Genomic DNA, 22,477 nt, shown 5'->3' with positions numbered 1-22,477 from the left:
CCCTTTTGTTTTGAAAATCTCCGACAGGAAATGCTTTTCTTTTTCTCCGGTAGAGGAAGGAACCGGAAGGAACACAGGTCATCTGTCGGACGACATTTTGTTAGCCTCTTAGCAAAATAAACCGTCTAGGGGAGTCTCTCTCTCTCACCCTCAGTCGCCTGACAGTGAAACTCTGTCATCATGTGGTATGAAATTCTGCCCGGCTTCGCCATCATGACCGTGTGTCTGATGATTCCCGGCATCGCCACCGCACAGATCCACAAGTTCACCAACGGAGGCAAGGTGAGTAGGGCTGCTGGTGTGTGTGTGTCTCTGCGCCGCGCGAACGAGCCGAGGAGAAACCGTCGGGCTGTAAGTTAAGTTTTCATATTAAAGACCCCTGTGTTCCCTGTAGGAGAAGAGAGTCGCTCGGGTTCCGTGGCACTGGTATCTGATGCAGAGAGACAAGCGAGTGTCGGGAACAGGGGAGTACTACGACTCCAAGGTGAGAGGCAGTGTGTGTGTGTGTGTGTGTGTGTGTGTATAAACGTATATATATATATATGTTTGATTAAGTGTGTATGTGTATGTACAGTATACGTGTGTATAAATGAGAGGGACCACAAAGGTGTGCATCAGACAGATGTGTAAATCAAGTAGCTTATGACTTCCTTTAGATCAATAATAACACCGAATTACTAATTCAGTTCCATGTCTCATGTTCCATGGAGCAAATGCATATGTATGTAATGTATATAAATGTATATATAACAGCGTATAAACATATCATTGCAGTAGACTCTCTCTCTCACACACACACTCAAAGAAAACGTTATATTAACTCTAAAAGGATGAACTCTATTTGGACATAACTAGTGAAAATACCTGTGTAGGATCTTAGAAGAAAATGATATGGTCTCTGTAAGAGATAATTTGTGACATGATTTTAATACAACAATCATATTATCTTACACCAAAAGCTGTCTGGAATAAAAACATTTTTAAAAAGGCACAGCCTGGATTCATTGGTTTCTAAAAGGCTTTGTTATATTTAAGGCACTGCAGTTATGGTAATTATTTTTTCTTTCTCTTCAGGGACTCGAGAACATCCACTGATGACCAGGAATATGAAGACCCCGAGGAGAAGATGTTTGTTGTAGATTAAAGGATTATATTTAACATTCAGCTGTGTGTTCTTTTGGTCTTCTGTTTATCAATTAAATTGTTCCATAGTGGAAATCATTTGAGACTTCTTTGGTCATTTGTTGAATCTAAAAACCGGACGAGAGTGAGGTTTTGGTAAGCTAATTTTTAACACCTGTTGGGGATCTTATGCCCAAGAAGTTATGTCACTTGTACAGGTGATAATCCAGTGTTGCACAAAGAACAGGGTTATTAAATGTCTTCTCCTGGTCTTACAAGGTGCAAGTCATCAAACTAAACATGTTCTGAGTGACACCAAACAACGACTAACAGAAAAATGTATCTCCTGCTATACTAACATGTATTGATCCTGAAACTGGGCTGGACAAAACAAGACATGGTTTTGAGAAGTTGTCACATTCTTTATTTTACCCGACATTTAATTTACTGATTGAACACCAATACTCAAAGTAATCATTAGTTGCAACCCCCATCAGTCATAAGAGCCAACTTTGTTGAAAAACTGTCATGTCCAAAATATCCCACTATTATAGCGGTTGCACAAGAAACATACTTTGTTTACTAGCAAGTAAATTGGTTGACACAGGAATAGAAGTTGTTCCACCATGAGTCCACTATACCTATCATTGACCAGCTAATTCTTTACAGTGGCACGTTAGATGGACATGCATATAACTTGGTATAATTAAAAAGATTCTTCCTCTTCAGTGGTTCACAACTTTGAATTAAAGAGCCTTCAAGAGGTTGAAAGAATCATTTTGAGACTTCTCAGACTTAACAAAATAGGAAAGCAGAAAGAAAACCAATTTTAAACAAAATTATATATTTTTGCTTCTTTTATTACTTTTTTTTTTTTTTATCTTTTGGGACATCTTGAGAACCACAACTCATATTGAAGACTGAGCACAGTATGTTTAAAAGAAATGTAAAAAACTACAAGTTGACTTAATAGTCAAAATTTATTTATATGTATGCAAAATTCTACATAAGAAAATTGTGGCTGAATAGCTGACATGAAGCCTTGATCCAACAGGTCAATAAAGAAATACAACTGAAGACGTAAACACATTTCTTTACAGTTAAAATCCTCTCTCTACACTTAACATTCCCCTGAAACTAAAATCTATTGTTCTCCCAAAAAATAGACAATTTTACGGGACAAAAACATAAAAGGTGTCCATTAAAAAGGGATCTGAGAAAAAAAAAAAACTTTAAACGTGATGTTCATTTCTCCTCCTTGCCTTTGGTTTTCCTGTGCACCATTTCCCTGAAGCTCGACAGGATCTTGCTCTCCCTCTTCCTCCTCTCCTCCTGGTTGAAAGACGCCAGAGCTCTCTTCTCGTCTGCACTGTAGATCTGGTTTTCCTTTCTCAGACGCACAGCCTCCATGCGACGGTGTCTGCAGGGTTACGTGAACATTTGTCAGTGTAAGATTAAAAAAAAACCAGACATGTACAACATATATTAAGATTCTTGGAAGGAAGATTCTTGAAGGAAAGGTGTAATTAGGTTTTTTCAGATTTCTCTTGGTATAAAATTAACTGCTTTAAAAATAAATCAATTTCGTACAACAATTCTACTAGTATTTCACAGTGCAAAGGAAATTTCCCCGTCTCACGTGTCAACTGTGGTTTTAAATACAAATTTTATTTGCTCTCTAAATATAGATCTATAATATATTTGTGAGAGGAATCTTAATCACTGCATCATACTGACCCCTGAAATACTGAATTGCTGTATTAATCGTATCATGATCGAGGTGATTTTTTTTGTCAGACTTCTAGTCTTTGTGTACCTGCTGCCGCTCATCACGTAGCCAGACTTCTCAAAGTTTGCAATCTCGTCGCTGGTGAGACCGATCTCTCCTCTCCTCGGGATACGTTTGCCTGCTTTCACGTACTCCGCCATCGCCGCACCTTCACCCGGCAACAGCGCGTGACCAAAACTGGATGCAACAGAAAAATGCACTCGTTAAACCAGCAGGAGGAATTTACTTCAAGCGTCAAAAATTCAGAAAAGAAATTGTCAAATCACAAGCCACAGTCAGACCACAAGGTACTGAGGTAGTGTTTGAAACACATTTCTGATAGTGTTGAATCTGCGTGTCTGATTTACACCGTATGAGACGTAAATTCAGATTCAACACTTAAATATATTGTTCGTTAAGAAGCTGACTTCTAACAATTATTTGCACTATAAATTTATCTCAATTATTATCTTGATTAATCATTTGCTCTATAAATTAGCCAGATTTACAGTACATGGAGATATGGTCACAGACATATCTTCTGCTTGTGGTAAGACAATTACTAAACTACAAAAAAACAAACAGCTTTGCATCAACAGAAACATGATGTTTGTGGATAACAACACTTGTTTTCTGTGACTTTCAAGCTTCATGAATCTTTGTCTTTTTTTTTTTCTTTTTTTTTTTTTTTACATAGTGCAGTGTTTTTAGTGAGTTAATTACTTATCACAGTGATGTAAATTGCACAAGTAATGTCATGAAAAAGTGCAAGAACATGTCATGTCAGTGACTCACTCCAAAGGTCTGTCGTCCTGGGACATGCTGGTGAGTGGGGCTTCGGGGCCGACCACGTTCTCGTCCATGGTGGACTTCTCCACCCACAGAACCCCACTGGGATCCTCCTCCTCTTCCTCCTCCTCAGAATCCTCGCTGCTGGACTCGCTCGACTCCTTGCGACTCTTCTTCGCCTTCTTCTTCTTGGACTTCTTGGACCTGAGAGGAAACGTATTGTGTTAAGGTCGATCATCACGTCCCTTTCTGTGACTGAAGCAGGCATGTTGCTCCATGTTGGCACTTACTTTTTGCTCTTCTTTTTCTTTTTCTTCTTCTTTATTTCTTCTTCTGGTAGATAAAAACGTAACAGCTCAATTTCTAAATTTGATTAATCTGATTGTATTGAACTAATTTTTTCTATGTAATTGTGACTATGTCTTACCATCTGATTCTGATTCCAGCTCACTGTCCTCGGAGTGCTTTTTGTTCTTCTTTTTCTTGGATTTCTTCTTCTTCTTCTTTTTCTTTTTCTTTTCATCTGTCAATGACAAACAGGATTACATATAATATTCAATCAAAACACCACGTCACAGCAATTAATTCACCCTCAAACAGCGTGCGGGCCTGTACCTTCGGAGCTCGAATCTGAACTGCTGTTCTTTTCGTCCTCTTCAACTGGTGTGAATTCATCCGAGCTGGAAGAAACCAAATAAGGAAGACAAATGTAAACCTTCTGCTCCTGCACAAACAAAGATGTGACCGGCAAGACTCATGGTTTCTCCATAGGCAACATCATGCAACAGACAAATAAAGAAGGAATTTCTGACTTACTCTGGTTCTTTCACTCTTGGTGAATATCCCCAAACTTCAGGACAACCCAACTCACCGATCCTCTCCCTCTCTTGCAGACGCCTGTAACACACACAGACAGAAACGGTCACTTCGACATTTGCGGTTTCAACGTCAACTGTTGAGTCCCACACAACTTCCTAACTGATAGAAAGGGGAAATCTCGTTATTTGAGTTCAATTACCTGGCGATAAAGACCTCCTGTCTCTGCCTCTGGGCGTCGTCCCGCTGCTGTTCGTAGTAGTAATCTTCTTTAAAGCTGCCGTATTTTCCCGGAGCCTCTCGCTGCTCGAACCAGCTGTTGTGACTGTTGTTGCCGATGCCGGTGCCGGTGCTGATGGCGGTGTTGTTGTTGGTGTTGTTGATGTTGTTGTTGTTGTTGTGACGCTCCCTGGACCTGGACCGCGACCGGCTCCCTATACGGATCCGTCGGATGTTTCTGGCCTCTCGGAATCGACTCTCCCGTTCCTCGCGCTCCCGTTCCCGATTCCTCGGCCTCGGGAGTTTGGGCCCGAAGCTGTCCGGCGACAGGCTCCGCTCGCGGCTGTTGCTGCGGTTTCGGCTGCGGGAGCGAGTCCGAGGTCTTCGGGCCCGAGGACTCCGCGGCGCCCCGCCGCCGTCGGACAGAGGCATACCGACAGACTGCGTTAGACTTAAACGATACAAACTAACGATTCGAAATGTATTTTAGTTCCTTAATAACCGAGTTTAGAGGAGACAACAACAAACTGCGTACATGTTTCTTCTCGTTTCGTCTTCCAGCTAATGTACGCAAGCAGCGCGAGTGTCCGTCGCCAAACACAAACCGGGTCCTCTTAACAATGTAATACACATAGTTCCGCTTCTTCTTCTTCTTCTTCTTCTTCTTCTTCTTCTTCTTCTTCTTCTTCTTCTTTTTTTTGGCGGTGGGCAAACAACCATATTCTCGCTTAGTATTTGTTAGGAATAAATACTAAATAAATAAATGTACGTTTGTCAATAAATTAATAAAACAATGAACACATGACAACACGTCTGCAAAGCTTACAATATTTTTAAGTCCATGTAACCAATATGAAAATAAATTGAGAAGACAAGGAAGTTGCATTAAAAAAGAAATGTACTTGTAAATGTAGACTCCCATCAGCGACACGCAGTCGTTAGCGGAAGCAGAGGGACTTCATTGGGACAAATATCGGAGCAGGCAGGTAATTAGATTTATTTTATCATCTCGTTTTTGTTGAGACAGTAGACGTATCTGCGCTTTTATTTTGAAGGTTCAAACTAGTGGTTATCTCGATTCTAAAAAATAAATCGTTTTCCACCGAAATAATAATTCGGACACTATTTCATTGTACTATATTTTTGTTGTTTTATTATAATTTATCATAGCATTGTGTTTTTATAATGCCGTGGACTGTTTGAATTGTGTGTTAGCTGTTAATGCTACACCACAGCGACTCCTTGTGGCCGGTCAGCGAGCGGGGAGCAGCAAGGGGCTGTCTGTTGTCAGCTATTGTTTGTGGCAACACAAGTTATTATCACCAGGAGCTAGTGGCTGCTCTGCTTAGTCTTGGTTGAAAACATCAAGTTTGCAGGTAAACGGCATTTCTGTTAAATTTACAAGCTCGGGAAAAAAGAACGTCCTATGATCACACAGGTGCTGTGTTTGTAGCTCTCAGGATGCTAGGCCGCGCTGGGCTCCTTCCTAATGAGGAAGAGTGCAGCGTTAGCTAGCGTTCCCCTTTGTTAGCTTGGCTAACAACGGAAATAATATCTCTTCTTATGGTAAACGATCGCCCCCTAAAGTTACACACACGTGGTTCCGCGCCTGTGCGATGGCGACGGGTTCCATCAATCCAGCTAGTTGCTACAACTTTGGCAAACTAGCATGTGGCTAACGCTAGCTCAGGTAACATGATTGGGTTTTTTTTGCTGTATGACTCGCAAAACCGTCACCGATGGCGTTTGTTCACTCTCGTGCTCTCGTCCTTCCCGTTCGCATCAAAGTCTCGTCAATCACGACTTGTTAGAGGACTTGAAAGCAATTTTCCAGTGATAATGAACGTGTAACTGCCTCCTACCACAAGCCAGTCATAATGCATAGTTAGCTCAAGCTATTGTGTGTGCAACGGACCTGCCCTGCATTAAACCGAGTCTCTATTAGACACGCGTGTCAGAGGTGTCGCCTCATCAGTGTGATCCCGCTGGAGGCTGCAGTCAGCGGTGCTCTGTTGAGATGACAGGTGTTTCTATTATTTTGTCCACCCTGTGTACGTCAGTGACGGTGAGCTAAGTGACGAGCACATCTCCGTGCAATTCAATGCAGCTCAACACCATCACTTCATCCTGCAAAAGTATCATGCAGCTGAATCGTCACCTCTGTACGATATATAAGATATGATGTAACTTTATTGATCTGTGCAGGGGGTAAATGTAAGAAATGCAACAAGAAAACAAAATCTAAGGTAAATAAGATGAAGTAGAATGACTGTATACAATAGTTTACTATACACTAACAAATATAATATAGTACAGTGCAAAGATGGCTGGTAAAAAACAACACAAGTTGAACACTAAGGCCGAGTTTATTGCAGGACTCCTGAATTATGTATGTCCATAATAAACTAACAACGCTGTTGACTGGTAAGTTACAAGGAATTTCAGCATGGAAGAGACAAATAGACAATTCATTTACCTGGTTAACAAAACTCTGTCACTGTCACGTGTTTGTTTATTACAACAATACAACGTTGGCCTCAGAAATATTCTATCAGTCGGGCTTTATTGGAAAGCACCTTACTCTACAGCCTAAACAACCGTGACTTTGGATCAACACTAGTCTAGGGGAGTTTCCACACAGAAAAAGAAAACAGAGCTCATGCATGTAGGACATGAATTAGAATGCTACGGTTTTAGCAAGCTAATAGACTGTACAGTATCAGAGCTGCCAACCTTTGTCTGTATTGTTTGTTGTTGTCTATATCACCATCACGTTCACATGCGCGAAAAACAAACTGAGGGGGAGGCGGAGTTCTCTGCTGTGATGTTATTAAGGTTATGTAAAATAGTAAGTAATATGTAAAGTAGAAAACTAAGACAGAGGTGAATGAGGTTAAACTTGAACAAACTCTTTATTGTCCAGTTGTTGACAGCTTGTGAAGAACTGGAAACGCGAGATGTGGCAATTCTCCATAACTGCATATTTTGTTGAGGCACCATGTTGTGTTGTGCATGTCAGAATAGTGTTGTTACCTTCCATTTGCTGTACATTTAGAAGTGTCTTATTTTCTCCCTCCACAGACATGCCAAGTCTAAAGCTGATATCTGCCACTGACACTCAGTATTCAGCAACGGTGCTGAAGTCAATGAACGAGCAGAGAAATCATGGATTATTTTGTGACGTCACCATCATCATACAGGACAAGAAATTCCGAGCACACAAAACCATCCTGTCTGCATCGAGCACATATTTCCACCAGCTCTTCAGTGTAGCTGGACAAGTGATCGAGTTAAACTTCATCAAGGCAGAAATATTTGAGGAGATTCTCAACTACATGTACAGCTCCAAGATTGTCCGTGTTCGCTCCGACAGGCTGGAGGAGCTCATAAATGCAGGACAGATTCTGGGAGTGAAGTTCATTGCGAACTTGGCGTCGCCATTGTCACAAGTTAAGGGGCTGCCTGGTTTGTCCAAAGAGCCAGAAAACAAAAGTGAGACGTCCCCAGAGATGATGCCGATCATCACGGAGTCCTTCTCGATATCTGCAGAGGAATTCAATCAGACGAGCAAACCTACGGATAGTGACGAGGACTCGGACAGCGACGTCATGTTTGTCTCACAAACAGATGCTCAGGAAGTGAGTCAGAAAGCCAACTCTGGGGAGATCATTGATGTGGACAAAGCTGATTCGAAAAAAGTTACATCAGAGGCAAATACAGAATCAAATCATGCAGTGGTAAAAGAGAAAGATAAAGATAAAGCCACACCCATCGAGAGAACCCACACTGTGAAAGCATTGGCAGCAAAGACTCCCAGTTTCAGTTCTCCTAGCCCCAGTTTACCCAGCAGCCCCCTGCACAGTCCGGACTCCAGCTCAAACAACTTGTCTTCCCCTGCCAGAGTTTCCTCAGGTAGTGCTCCCGCTACACCAGCCAGTTCAAGCAGCGTCGACCCGGAGCCCTCGAGTGCCCCCCAGTCTTCAGAAAACAGCGATATAATGGGAGTCCACAAAAAACATGTCTCCACTTCAACTCAGAAGGGGTTCTCCAAAATAAGGCTCCTAGATGTTTCTGAAAGACCAGCTAGTCAGGCCAACACCCCCAAATCAGCGATAGCGGCAAAAAAGACAGTGACGCTCAACACGGCCACAGAAATCGATTCAATTTCTTCAGGCTGTAAAGTGTACGCCAATATTGGAGAAAATACTTATGACATTGTCCCGGTGAAGGAAGACCCAGGTGAAGGAGGCTCTAAAGCCAGTAAAGGGAAGAGATCATTTATGTCAACGCCTCTGAAACCCTCTGAAAAAGCCCCATTGTCACCGAACCCCGGCCCAAACAAGAAGAAGGGCAAAACTGAGCTGGAGGATCACTACGAGCTGATCATGGACGGGAAGACATTCTACGTGTGCATCGTCTGTAAGCGCCCCTACGTGTGTCTGACGAGTCTTCGCCGCCACTTCAACACCCACTCGTGGGAAAAGAAGTACCCGTGCCGCTACTGTAACAAAGTCTTTGCCCTGGCCGAGTACAGAACTAAACACGAAATCCACCACACAGGAGAGAGAAGGTACCAGTGCCTGATGTGCAATGAAATGTTCATAAACTACCAGTTACTGTCCACCCACTGCAAGCAAGCCCACAACCAGGATCCCTGCGGCAGGAAAGAGAAGGACGAGGCCAACAACAACCTGTACCGCCTGCTGCCGTGCAAAACGGTGGAGATGAAGCCGTACTCGTGGACGACTCAGATGCCCGGCGTCCCCGTCATCTCCGAGGACGGCAGCGTGCATCACATAACCCCCCCCGGCGACAACGTCCACTCTTCGACCCAGAGCAGGATGTTGAACTGGGACGACATATTCGTCGAGCCCGACGCACACATGCCCCCCGACGCACACATCCGACCAGGCTCAACTGTGAACACTCCTCCGCAGGGTGACACAGAGTTTGACTTTGTTATACCAGAGACCTACTGAGCAGCACGTGATGCTCAGTTACCTGTGCCTTTTAGGTGCCCCCCCCCCCCCCCATATTATTTCCTCTTTGGTTCCATGTCAATAATATTCTTCAGTACAAAGTAAGTTAAAGCATAAGCTTCGGCCACGGTAGTCTTTCTGTAAAATATTTTTTTTAAATATTGTTCTAATCATGATGATGCAGGTCCACATGGTCAAAACTAATCAAAGGTGCAAACAGGAAACAGATGCTCATTTGTAAGTCGTGCCGGCTTCAGTCAAAAATAAATAAGGCAGAGTGAATCGCTGCAGGTGAAGGAAGTGTAACGAGATGTGACTCTGCTTATGTAATAGCCTTGATCTTTGGTATCGTTGAAGTAAATGATAATGACACGGGCACTAAAGGAGTTTAAATTAACAATTAAAAAAATCTTTGCGTAACAATCAAAAACCGCCCAAGAGAAACAAGTGCTTAACTCGAATAGTTGTAATAAAAAGGTAAAAAAAATGACATGTTTAAATGTTCACCATATGAACAAGTCAAAGCCTCAAAATTCTGTATCGGCCAGAAAACTTTAGTTAAAGGGGCAGTAAGCGATTCTAAAGCAACACGCATTTTGTGAAAATCAGAGAATATTTCCTCACGGTCCGCTAGCTGTTGCTTCTGTGTGTGCACGGGAAAAAATCAGGGTTTTCTGTTAAGTAAATTCCAGGCTCTGTTAATTGAAAATTAAATCAATGGTGAAGGCTGCACATCACTAGTCGACACCTCAAGAGACGTGTTAGCGGGTGGCGCCGCAGCGCCGAGGTTTCAGTTTTCGCGGCCCGACCATGGCAGTAAAATCACTACAACACAGGGAGAAACACTTTTAAAGGATCTGAAGCACAAAGCATTTGAAATGTAACATGTAGATTTAACCGTCTTGTTTCTTTTTAAACATTTAGTCAACGTCTCCCGGTTCAGTTAATGACATTAGGCTGAGACCCATTCAGTGAAATAGAAATCAAGTGTCCTACTTAAGTTACCGACGTGAGCGTGTGAAACCTCCGTTGATGATTTATGCATCCAGGTGACTTCTGCTCTGGTCAGGATAAATTAATTAATTTATGATCCTTATAAAATACACAATGTCTCACTTATCATTCCTGGTCTGTATTGAGACCCAATTCTGTACAAAGAGAATATGATCTGAAAATATTTTTTTCCATTATATGATTGTTGGCGATCCCGCATCTGGGTAATGTGGCAGGGAAGAAGCTTTTTTTTAATTCTTTTTTTTTGTAATGGTTTGTGAACAATTAGGGTTAAAAAAAAATGTCCATCAAACATCAGATTTATTTTGATGTACATTTTTATTCCCTATGATTTCAATGCTGTATATTTTAATGCCGGCTACATACCGAGAAAAAGATTTTGCATCCAAATGTGAAGTTTGGGTTCACAAACTTGGGATCATTTCAGTCCACACAGATAGCACTTAGTGCTGGATCACGCAGAAGATGTTCTTTTGTATAATCTTTTTTTTATTCAGTTTTTTTTTTCATTGTGTCAGAAGGTAGTAAATTGGTCAGTATGAGTATAAAGTAGGGGATTCTATTCAACTTCACGTGATTCAATAAAAACCTGCAGAATTACCTTTTTTTTTCACAGATTAACATGGGTTTTGTGATGTAAAGTTTATATTTGTGCTAACTTGTTTGTTTTTTTACAGTTTCAAATTTATTTATTAGGTTTATAAGTTAGACAAACTGAAATAGCTATTAAACACATGGCTCTTTTGACATTTACCAAAATGTTCATTTTCTGTCAATTGGCAATGAGAATTATGTGATGGTAAATAAATTATTTTACTATTTTAAAACGACTGTCTTGCACTACCAGCATATAAACATCTGCAATTTAATTATTATACTGTGTTGTGTCACTGCAGTCTTGTACTACCTCAAAATTGGGGCCACAAAACTCATCCGAAGAGATATTTCCGGCTCGACTTGAGTGGTGGAATTGGAAATATTAAACGTACGATCTGACACACAAAACATCTTTTTAATGGCAAAAAAAAATAAAATTATCAGTCCCAATGAATGTGTGATTTAAATTATAAAAAGCTGTGATTACAGCTGACAGAGACCGGTTTCATGGACACGGGAGTGAATTTACACTTGAAACAAACACTTCTCCTCCTTTGACTTTTTAATGAGCTTTAATGATCTCATAGCAGTGAATCCAGCACTGACTGTTCCAACTCGGATCATTCCTCACAAAGATGTGTAAATATGCTCAAATATACAGGTTATAAATGTATATCTATGTCGTCAAGCTCAAATAAAAAAAAATACATTTCAAAGAAAGATCATTCCCGACAAAGAAAACCCATCTCAGCTTGTTGACGTGACGTTCGTGCTACTTACAAAGAGAGAGACATACATGTGTTTACCTGCTTCGCAGCTTTTGGTGTAAAATACAATAAATGGGGTTCAGGGTGTAATTGTTAACTGTATTTCCTCAACAGTGCCTGTTGGGAGAATAGCTCCTTATTGACACTGCGTCTGCAAAGTTCACCACACACTGATCAGACTATTCTTAAATCGTAAAGTGAAGAGTTGATAAATAGGCACCATGATCCGTCAGGCCTAACTGCTGAAGGAGTGTCTGTTTATTATACTACGATTACATACATTATGGGCATGTAACACCTCCGTTACTGTGAACGAATGTCACCTCAGATAATGCACACTGACACTAATAACTGACTGCTTGGGCCTACAACTCTACAGTTTTTAAAAAAAAATCAATTCTAACTGATCTTTATTCGGGGTAGAAGACACCAAAGCTTTCCATCTAACTCGGTCCAGAACCTCACAGTGCAAACAGTTACGAAGTTATTATCAGTACCACTTGAGGCAGGAAGCATTTACATTGTGTACTGAAGAGAGGTGAACGTACTGTAAAGCACGAGCTGGAGGAGAGTTTTTTTTTCTTTTTGAAATGACCTTGTACAGAATACCTCCAGGCTCCAGGTGCTGCAGCACTGGAAGTCCATTTGCATTAAGGCAGATAGATGTGTAAACAGTCCGGGCTTTGAACTGGTTGTCTCTCTCTCTCTCGATCGATGTGTATGTGCACACGCAGAGACACACACACACACACACACACACATATATATACAAACAGTGCAGGCTAGAGTGTGAGTGACACTCAAAGTTGAACTCAAAGTTAGTGTGTGCTCTGTGGCCAATCGTCCCCCCTCACCACCACCTTTCCTCCGACTGCAGTTCCGTACGATTGTGAGGAAAAGCCCGGAGGCGTTGTGCATTCAGACCACTCATTCAGCAGCTTACAAACACGCTGATAGCATTTCAGGTGTTTCCTGTGCCCGACGCCGTCTTTAGGGGCTGTACGGCGGCGGCTTCTCATCAGGGTGGTTGTGGGGAGGGGAGTAGCGCGGGGGGATCATAGTGGGCCACAGGTGGCTGGCTCCAGACTGGGAGTCGTCTGAGAGGCCGGACGAGTCGGGGATCGTGTAGGAGCCCTGCAGGAGAGACGCAACACCGATCAGAATGACACGTTTATGTTAGAGTTCGGCTTCACAATTCTAATTTTGCCTGAGGAATTTTTTTTGAATGACACCTTTCATCTGTGCATATCACGCAGCAGCACTGTACCTGCAGGTCGTATGCCGTGTAAGGCGGCAGGCAGGGGGCAGTGTTGTAATATGAGTTGAGAGAAGTGTTGTGTGGAGGAGGTGCTGTGAGGACCGGAGCTGTGATGGCCTCTGGTTCGGATGAGCTCTCTGAGGCGGTAGAGGGAGTCTGACAAAGAGGTATCCATCAATCCACAGACATTAGACGGAAAGGTTTACACGCAGAGAGTCAGCTAATACTGATGAATGCATCATTACACATCTTAAATATCTCACGGGCAAATTTTCACAAAATTTCTCAATATTTTTGTCTATTTCTGCCTGTGAAAATATCAATGACTTGACGCACCATGTCCTTGAAGCCTCCCAGTACTGCCGCGGTGATGATGCCCAGGAAGAGGGCCACGATGTTGAGTATGGTCGCGGACCACAGCAGGTGATAGAGGTGCACAACGTCCTGGCAGCTCTTCACGTCCGTGTATTCATGATAGCCTCCAATCACCTCTACACGGCTAGCCCAGTGGGTGGGACGGGGAGGAAAACAGTCCGCAGTCAAGCCACAAATTCACCTGCAGGTTCTTTTTAAGTTTTTTGTTATTTTTTCCCCAACTACACACAAAAACTGCAACAAGCTTTGAGCATTTGTAATCAGCACACAGTGAAAGACAAAAGACAGGTTTTGATTTATGGTTATAAAGGTTCACATGGTTTCAGTCTAAATCTGAGAGGAGACACCATTAAATATTTATAACAGAGCTGGGAGACACAGATGAGGACAGGCATGAATCTTTGGTCAGACACAAACAGGATATGCAGAGGAAATGGCAGAAGACTATTTCTACTATGGGTTGTATCATAAAACACGTAAATGTCACTCATCATGAATGGCTGTTATGGGTCTAGAAGAAAGGGACCTACTTCCAAATCATGGATGATTTCCTAAACTTTTTCAAAACATCTTTATTCTGAGGTCCCATAAGAGGATGTTCTCTGAAACAAAGGTTAAAAGAAAATAAACATTCTTGTCCTAATACAATCAAACGCAAAGAAATTCTTCCACAAAAGTGGGACAGCAGCACAGAAGCAAGAATTCAAACAAACACAGCCAAAAGCCAATAGCCAATAGCCATAGACTCGGAAGTTGTTGGGCCACTCAGCGTACTCACTTCCCGCAGTTGTAGAGGTCGCAGCAGTAACAGGTGTTGCTCTTCACACGCAGGTTGCAGGATGCGCGCGACGTTGTGGAACAGGGAACCTGAAGGTCAGAAATTATTTGACCGACCAATCACAGACCCCCACAATGTCATGGCTAAACGACTCATGGCAGACACAGAGTGCACAGGTCGGAGATACTGAGCTTATTTCTGTGAACTTCCAAGTGACAAAAAAACTGTGTTTCTTACGTCGCGGTCAGACGCCGTCTCACTGGAGTGATACTCACAACGACCGGCGTACAGAGGCCGGAGGTCCTGCATAACAATAAACATCAGTTTGATAGGGTATCCCTGAACAGTTCATTAATAGTGCATTTAAGTTTACTTGATTCGTGCTGCATGATTAATGGAAACCTTTCTTAAGTGCTCCCCAACCTTAACCAGTGAGTGAGGCGCATACGACTGGATGTAGACACTATGGACCTGTGTTTGTTCAACTGTGGATCCCAACCCAGAGGGCGAGCACTGACACAAAATCCCAATATCGATGATCATTTTTTCTTAAAATGCATTTTGCAGATTCCTCTTTATTTTTTCCAGAGGCAATTTAGTTAATATTTCATGTGTTCATATGTTGTCTGAGTATCTGACTGACTGTTTCTGCCTTTATTCAGAGCAGGATGATGTGATGGGGGTTAATTATGCATTTGTGAACTTCTCTCAGTTAAAATTGAATTTTAACTCTTGAGAGAGTAAGCTTTTTTTAAAAGCCGAAATAGAAAGCGTATTGGCTCAAAGCTTATGTTGTTAAAACTGCACATTGTAATAGAGATATAAAAATGACACCAGCCGCACTAATATAATAATAATAATAGGTCCCTATAAGCCATATGCTTTCACCATATTGTTCTCTTTGCGCCCGGGACGCGTTTTTTTTGTGGACAAACGACGACTCCATTTACCGCATGGAGGAACTGCGTCACCCATTGCGTAACCGAAACAAGGATGAGACTAACGTTCTCCGGGTATCTAATCCCAGTGATGGGCCATTTCCATCACTGGGATTAGATACCTGGAGACGGTGGAACATCAGAACAGATAAAAAAAACAACTTTATCTCACAAGAGAATAAGAATCCAGTTGAACAAAATTAGGGGCAGAAGGAAAGTGATATAATACAACCAGCCTCCTTATTAATACTACTTGATGTTAAACTCAAGAGTATTTGTCCAAATTGCAACACTGAAAACAAAGTAGGAGCTTCAATGTACAAACTTCTTTCGTCTGCTCCGTTGTCTCCAAAGTGGTGTTGACAAACTAAGAGTTGTCTGTGCCTTGAATTAAAATCATGAATTTAATTTTAAGACGCGAGAGTAAAGTGTGACGTGAGAAAAATAACAATGTAAACCCACATCCATCTGAACTGTCCCTGCATCATATTGTTCTTTATATGTCTCTTTCATTCCACCGTGGGGCCTCTTTGTTGTTTAAAAAAAATTGAAAGGAAAGTTTCTATTTTCCATTTCACTGGCGAATGAAAGTCCGCTAATGGTCCCGCTCTCCATTTTCAACCATCCCTAATTCATTTTGGCCTAATTGTTTTAAGAGTGCATTAGTGGTTATTTAGTGTTTCGTGTAATTTGCGTCACAGAGAATAATCTCCCTGTAGCACAAAATATATTTGTCTCGCTGAGAAGGGTGCGGCAGCTGCTGCAGTCCGTCATGTGTGAACGATGCCCTTGCAGAATGGCATATGTTTAACTGTACGTGTAATGCAGACGGAGTGTATTAAGCTTTAATGGGGTTGGCATTGATTAATAATATTGTTATAAGTCGGGGCATAAGTGTAATGCATATCCATAATTTATTAGTTTAGTTAAATAAGTAGAAGCTTCAGTGATACTTACAATGTGCCTCGCAGCAAAAACTCCGTCAACAATAGCACAGCAGAAGGCGGCCACCACTCCGAAACTGATGAAGACAATAGATGCCACTAGCTGTGAAAGAAAACAGAGCACGGGCGTCACTCTTCATCGTGATTTTATTTGTTCTAGAAGACATTCAATTTCAATCGAAAATGTGGAATTTCTTTCATTGCTTGCTCTCAGCACCTTGGTGACGGGTTACATTGACAGTGCTAATGTGCATCATCCTGAGTGTGAATCCTCTGAATGGGGAGGAGCGCGGAGGGGGGTCCCGGGCCGGGTAGAGGACAGCCGTGTCAGAGCAGTGTGGTTGTCACCCAGCTCCAGTGGCGTTTCAAGAGTGGCACAGTGCCCAGCTCTCTATAGGCACTTTCACTACTCAATGAATGACAGCCGGTATTCAATTACACATCACCCCACCCTGTCTGCAGCCGACCCAGCTCGGAAGGAGGGGGGAGGCAGTGCAACTGACGCAAACAGATTCTACAGCGAGTTACGGCATAACTCGCCGGTATGCCAAGACCTCTACACTGGCTTTCACAAACATTTTCCACCAAACTACGAAACAGTTTTCAGTTATATTGAATGAAAGATTTCATTTTTTTTTGTTTCTGTCCGCCTTCCTCTTGCTGACGGGACTCCAGTCAATAACACGCGCTGATCACAATTTAACACAATTTAAATTCATGCCAGACGACAGTCCTGGGGTGGTTTGCCCACGATGCAAGGACTCTGACAATAAAATCTGATCAACGCACACCCACACAGCCCAGATCACGCCCTATCTACAGTATAACATCAGAGATTTGATGAAAACAGCACCCACATATACCCCAAACGCAATTATATTCAATTACACTGAAAAAATTTTCAGTTGATCAACTAATAACTTCGGCTCTCGTGAAAAATATCACTCCAAAGCACAAATAACAACGGGCCGTTTGCAATTCATGGGAAACGACGTTATGGGAGGTATAACGCAGTGTAACGTGCCACAGCTCAGTCGCTCCTGTCACACACACACACACACACACGCACACACTGCCTGCGACTCCAGGCATCTCAACTCTGCTGCGGTATGGGAAAAGGTGTCGCGGTACAAACTCATTCTTCATTTCAGCTCTGACAGTTCCTGCCCGGGCACCTCCCGCCTCTCATATGCAGTTTCCTTCTCCACATTCCACAGTGGACATCAGTCCTCCTCCACTTACACCCTATTTCTATTTTTGACTGCATCGCCCCTGAAGCCCGGGACACTTGCTCTGATGCACACCACGAACCTCCTCAGGCCCAAGTGGGACTCGCAGTCTGGGTCGGGTCTTCTGTTCGTATATAGTGTCACGTTTACAACCTAATCAAGCTGTATGCTGTTTTAAAGGTAGCGTGGATTCACGCTCAGTTTAATAACAGTGTTCTGAGACAAGGAGACAGCGAGCACTGGAAGTGATCTCAATGCACAGAGGTAATATAAATCCTCTTACCATCTGCCTCTTGTTGTCTATCAAATGAGAGCCGATAATTCCCAGAAAAGATCCAAAGCCCAGCTGAGGGGAGAGAAAATAGCTGTTAGGGCATTTATCAATTTGACCTGATTTCACGTTCATGCGTTATATACATTATTAACTCTTCACCTTTATAGATGAGCGAAATACATGGAAGATTCATTTCGTGTGATTTGAGGATTCCTAAGATCAAAGTTTCTCTCAATTTTGTCCTGCACTTTTTGTAATCTCTCAATAAATCTCCGTAAAATTCAACACGATCTAACAATTTGGGCTATCGATGTGATGAATTTGAGGTTGAAGTTGCAGGAGGCAGCTTCACATTTGGCTGCTTTCCTGGGCAGCTCTTTACGCGAAGCCGGACGTTAGAAGCCGAGTACTGCGAGGAAAACAGATTCATGGACAGAGATACTCTGCATCACTCAGCCTCTAATGACAGCGATGCTGAATAATGAATGTGGGGTAAAATTCACCGCTCAGAGACCTTCAGTAATTATGTTCATCAGAGTCCAGGAGCGGCAAGACTTCACCCACACTCATTATGAACTCTGACCGGGACCGGGCCTGCTGCTGCTGCGAAGGTGTGAGTGTGTACTCACAATGACTCCTGGGTAGTATCCGCCCACCGTGATGTTCTGCGTCCGGGTGGTCGCTGCCAGGCCAAAGATGAGGATGAGCACGGACACAATTAGCAGCATCGCCGTCACTATTATGGATTTCCTCTTTCTCCTCTTGAAGGAGCCTGCAAGACAGCAAATCAGCGGACGTCACTGCCGACATCACACACTGTGACGCGAGCGTCAAAGTGATGTAAAATTAGAAGACGAGCCTGCTAATGTAATGGGAAGTGTAGTTAAAGAGCCTCTGGAGCCTCTGTGGCTCTGTCCCTTGGACCATCAGGGGCTTAATCTATCGGAAGCTTCTACGGTGCTTTGAAGATGCCCTGCATGTCGGTCTATGTATGAATTCAAAAGTTACAGTCTACAGGCAACAAGAACAGGTCATTTCACACGAAACAGGGAGTAAATTTGGAATAAAACCATTTTTTCGAACACATTTGCACAGAACTAGGACTGTGGAGTGTAGAAAGGGATCTTTTGGCAGCCAGTATGAACCAGTGGGAAGATTACAGCCTGTGTGACTGTGTGTCACAAACTGACGAATTTAAATCTACTATTTAACAATGTGAACATATTGTAATCAGAGTAATGGAATACATTTCTTATTACTACAGTTGTAAAAAAGGACTTGGCTTAGACCCTTAAATTAAACCATATAAAACAAAACAAAAAACAATTTTAACCTTACAAATGCAAATTTCTTAAAAAGAGAAGAAATCATCATAGATGGTTTAATAAAGGGCAAAAGCTAAAGGTCTGTTTGATTTTATTATCTGCAGCCATTTCCAATTAAATGTTGTTGTTTTTAAACCTTGGAGCAGATGAAAAATGCACCAAAAAACATGTTATGACATTGATGTTTAGTAGGCTTTTTCTACAGATATGAGTCAACAACTGTGACAAAAAGACACATACGCCTGCAGTGCGAGTAGTTTTTGGCATCAATGCCGCTAACAAAATTTATAAAAATATAAATTTTCCTCAGTTAACCAAAACCAGCTCATCTACTCCATCTTGAGTATATGTGGTGTAAGTAAGAGTGAGTTTAAAGTTCCTATCAAACAGTCAGCTCCTCCTGGTTCGGAAAATGAGGTCATTCATTAACAAAGACTTTCCATTTCAGCATGTTTGTCTTTGCATGCGACACATCTGGAACCAATGTCAGCTTGTTAGCCCAAAGCGTTAAGGAGTGAAACGCAATTTCTCGAGAGTCTGTTTTCTCTCATTATTATGAAAGTGTTTGCAGCGTGGCACAAAAAAGTCTAATAATCAGCTCATCTCCTGGAGAATCTGTGGAGTAAGCATGACGTTTGTATGGTGTATTGTTCTCTACAGTGTGTGTGTGTGTGTGTGTGTGAGATTTGCATTCAGAGTCAAATAACCTAAATATAGTACAAATAGTATAAATAATTTCGACAACCATGAACTAAAAACAAAATGTAGAGATTTTGCTTCTTAGATTTTTCTGGATCGCCTCCCGGAGGTCATTACTCAAGAGAAAGAAAAAGAGAGGAGCTTCTGCACGAAAGTCCTCTCTAGTGTTCTGGGCCTTTTAGTGACATCAGACTTTAAAAATTGAAGAGATACAGAGACTGGTGGGTGTGGCCATGTACAGTACTCTGGAATGCCTTCATTTCAGCCGTTGTCAGACTAACGAACCACACTGTGAAAGAAAGAGAAATTTCCACCTGCCTCTGGTTGTGTGACAGAAACGATCCGTTTCTATTTTTTCTGTGAGAGATTATGATCAAAGCTCATTAGGGATCAGCCAAGTCACCTCCATGTTATGTTTGATCAGTCGGTGGATAAAACTGCTTCTGAATACTGATGCACCAACCTGAAGATCGATAAGAGAATGAGCTGTGCATTTTTCCTCCATTTGTAACTCAGGAGGCAGGTGATTCAGGTGATAAGGCCTGGCCTTATCTACCAAGTGCATGAACTCAATTCCCTTTAAAACCTGACCTGAACCTGAGGGGGAAGCAGCAGGAAATGGACAAATGACCAACAGGACACATCCACAAATGAGTTTAACATACAGGGACAGTTGGTTTGCATCAACAATACTGGGGATTTTTCAGCCAATCTTCACATACAAAATGATGTTTCTTATGATGATGCTATGCACACATAGAAAAAGCGTGTAAGTTCATTGGGAGTGCATGTTTGGACTTTTTAAAAAATATCTAGGAATAAAAAGTACAAAGTAGAGCCTGAACGATATGGCTTTTTGGGGGCCGTTGCTGATATCGATATTAGGGCGTACAAGATTCCTGATACCGATACATTTGCCAATATATATATATATATATATATTTTTTTTTTCAATTTGTCATTGATTCCTAAGATGTCATTATCAAACTTTTATGACAAAGACATTTAATTGAGGCTTGATATTTTAGTTTAACCATAAACTTTATCATAAAAATAACTATAAATTGAGAATACAATTACAACCAAATACATAGAACCTATAACAAACGTTTATTTGACATAAAATGTAAACATAAATGCACCTTTTAAACGCGCAAATCAGTTGGCCCATAATATGGGCAGATACTGATATGTCTGTGAAAGGCTAATATCGGCCGATATTATCGGCCCACCGATGCATCGGTCGGGCTGTAGCGCGAAGCAAACCCAAAACATTTGCGCCTCAACACCAAAGCTGCAGACCACTGCGATTTCCCAAAGACGCCTGAGTGCAGCGACGGTGAACAGTCTGCTATCTAACGATTACGCGTATCTGCAATACAAATTGTACACAAGCATATTCGAGGATGCTCCCTCACATGCACGGGACCACATCGGCAGCGCGAGCATCCTGCCAACAATCTGTGTCCGCGAGGTCCCTCCGCCCGCCGCACCTGCAGTGACGCGCTGCGGCCCGGGCCGGAGGCACCCAACCGAGAACACGGCGACGTGATGCCGCCAGTGTGCTTCTGTTGCCTTGTATTGTGAGGGGAGGGGAGGAGGGGAAATAAACAGGAAAGATGAGAAATGTCTTTTAAAAAAAGAAAGAAGAAGAAGTCACCCTCGGTGCGATCGAGCTGTGGAGAGAAGCTGCTCAATGGAAAAAAATAACCCGCAGTGTAGTAAACACGAGGATGTTGCAGAGTGGAGTCACGCGGTGACCTTGCTCACACCTACCCACGCTGGTTTCAGAGAGAGTCAGTCCGCTGGATTGGAGGCTCTGGGTCTGCGCCGGAGGAGGCATGCTGGCTGCGGGCCGATCCGCCCGGGCGAGTCCTCTTGCAAACAAACAGATCAATCGATCGATCAATCAACGATCGCGACTAAATGTCAGGCGCTGTATTCGGGAGCAGATTGCTTCTTTTTTTTAATACAATCGTGAGCTATTGTCGCGCACGGTGCTGCGTTCGCTTGCCGTGGCATTCGTCGGACAGGAGAACCTCCGCGCCCCGCCGAGCCCCGAGTCCGTCTCATTTACATCCCCGCGGCTGTTGATGCCTCTCTCGGTGTCAGCCCTCACGGAGCGTCGTTGCTCGGACGGCGGGTCGCTCGGCTGCCGTTGGCCGCGTGTGCGCATGTCACAAACATAGGCCTCCTCAACAACGACCAAAAAAAACAAAAAAAACCCTTACTCGTCGTAACTCATTTAAAAGCACGTGAACGTTTCAACGACAGGTTCGTTATACAAACCTGTCCAACGGTTGTTTTTTTTGTTCACCTGTTCACACACGTTACAGATATTAGATATAGATATATAGATATAGATTTTATTTATTTTTAATTCAAAATACATGTGAACACCGAGAGACGAGTCTTTCGCCATTATAGGACAGTAACTACAACAAACTACAAGCTTCAAATGAAAAATTATTTGTATATATTCCAAAAAGCAAATATAAGTAATGGGCGAAAAAAGAAGAATAAATCAAAATCCCTATAAGAGAGGAAAGTAGCTGTGACCAGCATACATGGAGACTGCGTGAGGGT

At 42.5% G+C, this 22,477-nt stretch overlaps 4 protein-coding genes across 7 annotated transcripts; 2 read left to right on the top strand and 2 right to left on the bottom strand.

The window, feature by feature from the left end:
* Positions 1-53: 53 nt before the first annotated feature.
* ndufa1 (NADH:ubiquinone oxidoreductase subunit A1) lies at positions 54-1,221 on the top strand. The gene is made up of 3 exons (XM_035649275.2): positions 54-282; positions 395-484; positions 1,075-1,221. The coding sequence occupies exons 1-3, from the start codon at positions 181-183 to the stop codon at positions 1,093-1,095; spliced, it is 213 nt and encodes a 70-aa protein (XP_035505168.1). The 5' UTR covers positions 54-180; the 3' UTR covers positions 1,096-1,221.
* Positions 1,222-1,523: 302 nt separating this feature from the next.
* On the bottom strand, positions 1,524-5,365 carry LOC118319132 (NFKB activating protein). Of its 2 annotated transcripts, none has more exons than XM_035649268.2 (8): positions 4,698-5,365; positions 4,496-4,576; positions 4,295-4,359; positions 4,107-4,202; positions 3,970-4,009; positions 3,686-3,883; positions 2,939-3,088; positions 1,524-2,542 (listed from the first exon to the last, which is right to left on the bottom strand). In XM_035649268.2, exons 1-8 carry the CDS (start codon positions 5,144-5,146, stop codon positions 2,368-2,370), a joined length of 1,254 nt encoding a protein of 417 aa, XP_035505161.1. In that variant the 5' UTR covers positions 5,147-5,365; the 3' UTR covers positions 1,524-2,367. The 2 variants fall into 2 exon arrangements, with proteins under 2 accessions (XP_035505161.1, XP_035505160.1); XM_035649267.2 differs by having other exon boundaries at positions 3,970-4,012; positions 4,698-5,364.
* Positions 5,366-5,951: 586 nt separating this feature from the next.
* Positions 5,952-11,534, top strand: zbtb33 (zinc finger and BTB domain containing 33). Of its 2 annotated transcripts, none has more exons than XM_035649257.2 (2): positions 5,952-6,090; positions 7,796-11,534. In XM_035649257.2, exon 2 carries the CDS (start codon positions 7,798-7,800, stop codon positions 9,691-9,693), a length of 1,896 nt encoding a protein of 631 aa, XP_035505150.1. In that variant the 5' UTR covers positions 5,952-6,090; positions 7,796-7,797; the 3' UTR covers positions 9,694-11,534. The 2 variants fall into 2 exon arrangements, with proteins under 2 accessions (XP_035505150.1, XP_035505151.1); XM_035649258.2 differs by lacking the exon at positions 5,952-6,090 and adding an exon at positions 6,383-6,404.
* tmem255a (transmembrane protein 255A) lies at positions 9,679-22,068 on the bottom strand. Of its 2 annotated transcripts, XM_035649270.2 has the most exons (10): positions 21,668-22,068; positions 18,497-18,639; positions 17,877-17,939; positions 16,378-16,467; positions 14,720-14,785; positions 14,483-14,571; positions 14,235-14,306; positions 13,666-13,828; positions 13,339-13,485; positions 9,679-13,205 (listed from the first exon to the last, which is right to left on the bottom strand). In XM_035649270.2, the coding sequence occupies exons 1-10, from the start codon at positions 21,732-21,734 to the stop codon at positions 13,062-13,064; spliced, it is 1,044 nt and encodes a 347-aa protein (XP_035505163.1). In that variant the 5' UTR covers positions 21,735-22,068; the 3' UTR covers positions 9,679-13,061. The 2 variants fall into 2 exon arrangements, with proteins under 2 accessions (XP_035505163.1, XP_035505165.1); XM_035649272.2 differs by lacking the exon at positions 14,235-14,306.
* Positions 22,069-22,477: the final 409 nt, after the last annotated feature.

This window comes from Scophthalmus maximus, chromosome 9 (assembly GCF_022379125.1).
Source record: "Scophthalmus maximus strain ysfricsl-2021 chromosome 9, ASM2237912v1, whole genome shotgun sequence".
In the NCBI taxonomy this organism is placed as follows: domain Eukaryota; kingdom Metazoa; phylum Chordata; class Actinopteri; order Pleuronectiformes; family Scophthalmidae; genus Scophthalmus; species Scophthalmus maximus.
Note: the sequence above shows the minus strand (reverse complement) of the source record. Positions and strands in the feature narration are given on the sequence as shown.